An 8,174-nucleotide genomic window follows, 5' to 3' on the forward strand; every position below is an offset into this window, starting at 1 on the left:
GACCATCAGGTTCTGGTTCACGTTCTTGACTAAGGCCCTTCTCTAGAAAGAGTTCTAGTGGTTCTATACCTCTTCTATTTATGGATGATGGAGTCCAATGTACTCATTGGGACCATTAATGCTGTAGAAATTACTGTACCCTTTTCCAGATCTGTGCCTCGATACAGTTGTGTCTCAAAGGTCTACAGACAATTCCTTGAAATTCATTGTTTTGGTTGTGATCATGTCCATTCAACTGAATTTACCACAGGTGGACTGCAATCAAGTTGTAGAAATATCTCAGGGATGATCCCTGGAAACAGGATGCACCTCAGCTCAATTTTGTGTGTCATGGCAAAGGCTGTAAATACTTGAGTACTTGTGATTTTTATTTGTATCAAATCTGCAAAGATTTTAAACGTTGTCATTATGGGGTATTGTTTGTAAAATTTTAAAGAAAATAACAAATGTAATTAATTTTCTTAATCCATTTTTAATATAATCCATATTCTGTGTAATATTTCCATCATGTTCCCTTCATACTCTCCTCTCCATCTCTCTCTCTCTCTCTCTCTCTCTCTCTCTCTCTCTTGCTCTCTCTCACACACACACACACACACACACACACACACACACACACACACACACACTCATGCTTAAAAATCAATATCAAATGCTATACAGACAGAGCCTGGGTTTATAAATGGCGCGTGCGCACACACACACACACACACACACACACACACACACACACACACACACACACACACACTCACACACTCACACACACACACACACACACTCACATATTTATATATATTTTAGTGTGTGTGTGTTTGTGTGTGTGTGTGTGTGTGTGTGTGAGAGAGAGAGAGAGAGAGAGAGAGAGAGAGAGAGAGAGAGAGACAGTATGAAGGGACCATGATGGAAATATGACACAGAATAGCTCTCAGTGCATCCAGTTGGAGAGTCTATGACCTTCAGCAAAAACATCTAGAACAAAATTTGAAATAAATGTGATGGCTTGTTAAGTCTTAAAGGGAACTCTTATTGTTTCTTCTTCTTTTTTCGGCTTCTCCCGTTAGGGGTCGCCACAGCGAATCATCCGCTGTTTAATAACTCTTATTATTTAATGTGTAAATGTACATATAAAGCACATGGGAAGCCTGCTCCCAGCACCAAAAGAGCAAAGAGATTAGGTACTACATGCATTAATTATTCCTTTATTAACAAAAAAAAAATAATTTTTAGATTTACATAATAAAAAAAGGTATTTTATTTGCAAAAATAAAAAAGTCAAAAAAGCAAATATAAACACACAATAGACAAATCTAAACATATAACAGAAGCTTCCAAATGTATGTAAACTAAACATTTACAGGTATATTTCTGCAGATAAACATTTTCATTTTAACTTAAGTATAATATATTAGTGCTTTCACCACCTCTGCTAAACAAACTGGGATTTCTTTTGCGCTCAATAGATTTTTGCTTTGTATAGACTACAGATCAGTAACGTACAATGTACATGGATTAATGGTTATATATAAAATTGCCTCTGAAAAGGTAGTTTTCTTTTATAAAATTCTCAAATAAAAACATAATTTAAAACTGCACTCTGGACATTTCTACACTCGAAGCTGTATCTTTTCAAAGCTGGGTTTGCATGAAAAAAAAATCACTATTTGTGGTTAGTAGTGAATTTTTAAAAGAATCCACACCATGCAACTTGTATCCCAGTTACAGATCTGGGTGACGGTGTCCCTGTTAAACCACTCTATATGGCAGAAAAAAATAAGAGAGAGAGAGAGAGAGAGAGAGAGAGAGAGAGAGAGAGAGAGAGAGAGAAAAGAGTGCAGAAAGGAGAGAACAATGGAGCATCGATTTCGGGGAGCCCGGCCCCATTGCTCCTCTATTCCAAAGCTTTGTTACTGTGGTGATTTGTCACCTTAGAGGTCATTAATCACAAAGTGCTAGGAGTTTAAGCAGTTAAGCCAAGCCAGTCAACCACTCAGAGGAACTTTCAACACAGGGGAAGGTATTGAGAAGTCTACAAACATGTGTTGGACCACTACAAGCAGCTTAAATTCTTATAACTGTGGGGTCTAATCCAGACTAATTTGAAGTTAGTAGCCCATTGTGTAACAGGGCACACAATAAAAAGTTTTATGGTTTGTTGCAAGAAAGTCACTGAACTTAAATCACATCAGTACATATTTGTACACTGTATCAGTACATGTCCCAGACCGATTAATAAATGATTAATACACCACAGAACATCTATTAAACAAATTACAGTTTTGCCATTACTCAATTTTAAATTTGAACTATTTATTTCAGTGGCTATGGTTGCATCTGTTGTCCTTCACCTTTTCCTTTCTTCATAAGAGTTAATAAACAGGGGCAGCATAGCTTACTAGTCCCGTTGGTCTACTGTAAAAGATAGAGCGCTTCATCCCCGATTTATTGGGTGCAATATGAAATGTCTCAAAGAACACAGATGGTTGCTCTACTAAATAATCACCCTTTCCTACTAACCTTTAATACTGCAACAAGTTATTAACACAACAAAATGGAATAAATGATCAGTAGTAGCCAACTGATGATTTAATTATGTACTTTACTCTAGACAAACACTGAAAAGTTTTGTGTCAAACGGTTGTGTCTGACTGCAGAATAACTATTCACAAAACATTTGATATGCTTATCTCTGTATGTGTGCTCTTGACCCAAAAATATGTATACCGATAACAAAGCAAAGGACATTTACTATTTCTAAGGTTGGTTTTTTTCTCAGTTTTTTCTATTTATCTCTCTCACAAATATTCAGGTCTACACTGCATAGCTCTTTTGTAAAAGCAAAAGAGAAGAAAAATCCAGCATTCTTAGAATCTGGGCTCTCTACCGTGGCTATTGCTTTAGTTAAAGGCCACACGAAGCGAGGATACAACAGTATCACAAGGCCTTATCTGTGCTCTTTTAAACGTCTTAGTGTCATTCAGACGTAATAGAGATATCAGTACTTTGTGAATGTGGATTCATGGAGAATGAATGCGAAAGGGGAATAACCTTAGGCTACAAAGAGTGTGTGGGTTATCAGAGAGCCTGATCTCTGGCTGCTTTGACTTTACGCAGAGAGGAAAGAGCCATGTGGGCCCAGATGCCCTGGGTGTCTGACAGGTCTCTACGTTTGATGAAAAGAGTACAAGATGACCAAAGAGCTGCAAATGGGACCTGCTCCACAGATGAATGGTATAAAGTTGGAGCTTTTGTGTTGGAGGGTGGCCTTATGAAAGCACAACATTGGATCTCTCTGAGGAAAAGGATGGAGAGAAAGAGCCATACATCACAGAGATGGATAGTCTCTCTCTCTCTCTCTCTCTCTCTCTCTCTCTCTCTCTCTCTCTCTCTCTCTCTCTCTCTCTCTTTTGCCTGTTCCCTCTCTTTATTTCTAACCATTTTATGATTTATATTAATACCTGCAGATTTGATTTTGGCTTATTATTCAGTCATTTATCTTAAATCATATTATTCAGTTACTATCATGAATTATGCAAAACTCTGCTGAAACTAATAAGGAAGGTGTCTAATTTCAAAACATGAATTTCTTTGCTGTAAATCTGGATCCACTTACAGGTCCTTCAACCAAAAAAATGCATTATGTTAGTCTTACAATAAGCTTTATATCTTTTTACCTTAAACATGAACCTAAACTATTTGTTCTCTAAACTGTTGCATTAACACATCCACGATAAAGATCAACCCCTCCTGAGAATAAGACTTAGCATTACATGTGTTCTCCATACATTTCCTTTTTCCTATTTCGACTTGCTGATAACCTGAAGGTAAAGCATATTCCCATCAGTACTAAAGGAAAAGTGGCTAAAAAGTGGCTGATCGGTTGCTCGTGGAAGATTTATCACTTCATAAACCATTTCCTTTGTAAGATTGACTCCCCTCACCTTTGTGCCGAACTGCTGTTCTTTGTACGGATACGGTTCAGGTTAACACAATGTGTATTGTCACTCTACTTCCCTGTCAGCAAGGTTTATAGGGCCTGTAAAAAGGACACTGCATGACACAAATGGAATGTGCAACCTCTGTCACAACAAACCTGCTTGCATTTGATGGTTCACAGAATCACATTACAGACAGACACTCACACACACAAAAAGTAGTGCTTAACGTCAGTGCTGAAGCGGAGCGGTTACAACACCTTGATTTAATGAGAACATTTTGTAAATGCCTGGGCTTTGGCAAGCTTTTTTCTTGAACCTAGAGGTAGCTGTGCATTAACACATTGTCAAGTTTAAATTTCATTTTTAGTTTATTTCACACTGATCTACAGTATAAATGATGTTTATCTGTGCTGTAAGAAACTAGTCTAGCAGGTAAAAAAAAAAAATCTGTAAGAAACACATCTACAGTCAGAAAACTAGAACACTTTTGAAATTCAATGTTTATGGTGTATTCCTCAAAGTCAACACTGAGCCGGAATTTATTTCTTATGCTACCCTGGCATAATTAAAAAATTAAAGTCGAATGGAACTGAATTGGATTAAACATGCCATGAGATGGTGCAAAAGGCTTACAACAAAAGAGCAAAGGTTTCTCCAGTGCAACTTTGTCCTGTAAGTGGAGCCGTGGAAGCTGCATCCATCATCTGCATGTGTGATTCCACACTTCTAATTAACAGGTTCGGATTCTGCTTTGTCTTCTAAAAGTTTAATTGTGCTCCAAATTAAAGAGACTAATGAAATCAAGCCCGAAGCCTATTTATCACTACTAAGTAGGACGCTGAAGACTGCTAAACCTTCCAATAGTAAAAGTATGACAGGGAGAAATTGAAAATCATTTCTTTTCGAAATTTTGGTTGCTGTAGCTGGGGTTGATTTCAGCTCACAGTTTACCGACTTCAGAAAAGAACTGTTTGTGTTTTCTGTTGCAGTTATTAGATGGTTGAGAAGCTATATAAAGCAAGATAAGTAGTATAAATTACAAGGCATGGTATTGATACTATGGCTTTGTGGAAAACTATGTAATTCATATTGTGACAAATTTTAGGCTGGCTAGTGTTTCTCTTCAGTAGCAGAAGGAGTAATGGCAGGACTGAGGGGTGTAGGGTGGTGGAGGATGATCAGGATGAGGTGATGTAGCCTGGCCAGATTTGATAGCTGTCACAGCAGCGGTAGCGGCTGACAGTTGGGACAGATGACTCCTGGTGGAGCATGCAGGAGAAAGTGGTTTAAGAACGCCTGTGGAGATGACAGAGGCCTCTTTAATGGGTCCCGCCAATCTGATTAGACTTTATTGTCTGTGTGAAGCCCAGGCCATAATTCAGTTTGAAGAGAACAAAAGGGCCTCCATCATCCTGAAAAAGTTCAGACTCTGCAATCTGCCGGACGGAAAGCAGACAAGCAGAAAAAAATATAGGCTACCTGTAGTCTATCCTTCAGCTTTAAAAAAGAATATATTTGTGTTGAATCTACACTGGCAAACTAAAATCAATAGCTGTAGAACATTTAATGTTGACACTTTTACTTATAATTAGGAGTTTTAATTCACACTCTCAATCTTTCTTCTTGCCTGATGAATCAAATGTGTCCCATGGGTCTGAGGTGTGACAATGACCTTCATTTGTAATTAACACCTCTCCATTTAAATTATAAGGTAAATGGGTCAATGATATTGTATAATTAGAGTCCTTAATTTGATGAAACAGTTTTATTTACATTATACAAATGAAATATTGCCAAATTTAGTATTATTAGATAATGATCTAGAGGAAGTTAGATAAAAAAAATTGTCTAAATAACTTGCTAGAATTTTTTTTTCTAGGATAATCTATTTGCATTCCTCTACTTACTTCTTTTTTCTGTTAAATAGACAGTTGTTCAACAACATTCCATACTGCTTAACAAATACAATAAAAACTCTATTTGTAGCAAAGACAACAAATTCTTTAAACGCTTTCCATGTACACTGCTAGTTAGAAGAGCACTCTTTTTTTTTTTTTTTTGACCATATTTTTAATGTTTGAAATTTGAAACTCTAACCAATAATTTAATAAATTAAGAAGTTTGTTTGCTTTTAAACAAATCTTTATCTAATCTATTTGACAGTCCATTTGACAGACAGTTACTGGTATCAGTGTAGATAAGATTTGTCTACAGATTTAATGAGTTTACCTTCCAAGTGCACCTGAAAATAACAAAGCAGTTTAAAGTTTCATTAAGGACTAAAAGCAACCAGGTAATAAATTCAACATATACCTTGTTTTCCTTATTTAATTTATTCTGTTTCATTTTAATATTTATATAAATAGCAATAGTATAATACACATTTCTAATGGCTATTGACTGGCTGTGTATGCCTGCATATGATACAAATTAATTATTCAATTAGAAAGGTCTCGAGTCCTGTCCAAAGTCCTTATAGTCCATACATTGTGCTGGATTATTGTTCATCTTCCAACTTTGGATCTCATTGGATCCCTTTCAATTTTAGAATCTTCGTCACCGTTTTCAGATACTTTGGGTCAGGATAGCTAAAGCTGACAAAGAAAATGTAATGTAAGCAAAACTGCAAACAATGCAAATAGAGCATTGTGGTAGTTTTGTTACCTAACTGCATTATCATGAGCAAGCTGATTTTATACAATCCTTACCTGTCATGTCCTCCACTTTCTTTGGTTTTTAAAGGAATGTCAGAATAGTTAACTCGTTCTTCTCCGGTACTAGTTGTTGCCACTGTAAACAGCAGCTTGTGTTTGAATGCTGCTTCTAGCATGCGGTACACCTTCCTTCCCTCATGGTTCTGAGGCACAAAGGCGACTGTTTTAAGCCCGTAGTATTTCTGCCCTGGATTAGGATGCATCTCCTTTTGAGAAACAAAAGAAACACTATCACAAAGATTGGTAGATCTTACAGTCAATATGAAAACACACTAATCAATAAAGTGAACCATGTGCTCTGATTGCCTGTAGTTTGATATTTGTTCATTAAATCAGAGAAACTCCTTAATACCTTGTAAACATCAATCACAATCTTGTAAAGAAACTGCAAATTGTTAGAGTAGCCTTAAGCTGTGAAACAGGTTGAGCCAAATACCATAGAGCAGATTCCGAGAGGAATGTCCTGAAGGCTACTTCTAGTTTGACTGAACTAATCGAAACTATGTCATGGTTTCATGTCACTGTGTGCAGTGCAGAGGGATTAAAATAGAATTTACAAAAGATAAAAAGAATTATAAACTGACCGTCTGTATTCCGTCATCAAACTCAAAGTTCATCTGTATGGTGTCACAGTCAGGATATCCCTCCACATTCCTTCTCGCATGCATTATTGACATCTTCCCGTCATCTGGTTGGTTTCCAATTACTATTTTAGAGTTTATTTTGTGTCCAATAGTTCCATTGGTCGCTTTTTCAACTGATTAAAAATAAAACTGGTTTACACCCTGGTCTGTACAGATTCATAGAAAGTTATAAGGATTGTTTAGGAACAATATAAAATAAGATACCTTGCTCAGTCAGAGAAGGAGGTCCATTTCCATTTAAATATCTGGTGCAATGCATCTTATCTTTGCTTTGCTCAGAACCCATGATGTGGTGTATAGAATGACAGTTCGATTCCTGGTATATATCTGGTCTGCTAACACAAATTCAACAAAATGTTTACAAATACTTTTGAGTAAAGTTAGCAAGAGCAGCACTTACTGCTAAAACACCATACTGCTGGCTAACGTCTGTGGTAAATCCCCTGCTCAGGTTTTAGTGCTCCACAAAATAGACACACTGTAGTGCGAATGAGAACTAATTGTAGTTGAACCTGTTTTTATTTTGTCTGCTCAACCCTGAGATGTGGGTGTGAACTGTTTCCTTATGCTAATTAGCTTTGTTGGTAAAAAATAACAGGAACAAATCATAAATACTCTTAAAGTGCTATATTAAAATTGTATATTTTGATTTGTGTATTTATGATATATATATATATATATATATATATATATATATATATATATATATATATATATATATATATATATATATATATATATATATGTGTGTGTGTGTGTGTGTGTGTGTGTGTGTGTGTGTGTGTGTGTTTGATCCTGTGATTCTACCACATGATCTGGATGTTTTGATCAGATTTTGAACACTGACTAGACGAAACATGAGACACAACTGAGGTGCA

General features: G+C 36.4%; 1 protein-coding gene across 1 annotated transcript; it reads right to left on the minus strand.

Annotated features, from left to right (window-relative positions):
* Window positions 1-3,419: 3,419 nt before the first annotated feature.
* Window positions 3,420-7,777, minus strand: dtx3l1 (deltex E3 ubiquitin ligase 3L1). Its single transcript, XM_046846349.1, has 5 exons — window positions 7,697-7,777; window positions 7,501-7,628; window positions 7,237-7,409; window positions 6,647-6,858; window positions 3,420-6,532 (listed from the first exon to the last, which is right to left on the minus strand). The coding sequence occupies exons 2-5, from the start codon at window positions 7,580-7,582 to the stop codon at window positions 6,463-6,465; spliced, it is 537 nt and encodes a 178-aa protein (XP_046702305.1). The 5' UTR covers window positions 7,583-7,628; window positions 7,697-7,777; the 3' UTR covers window positions 3,420-6,462.
* Between the last annotated feature and the right edge of the window lie 397 nt (window positions 7,778-8,174).

The sequence above is a fragment of the Silurus meridionalis genome, chromosome 4 (genome assembly GCF_014805685.1).
Source record: "Silurus meridionalis isolate SWU-2019-XX chromosome 4, ASM1480568v1, whole genome shotgun sequence".
Taxonomy (NCBI): Eukaryota; Metazoa; Chordata; class Actinopteri; order Siluriformes; family Siluridae; genus Silurus; species Silurus meridionalis.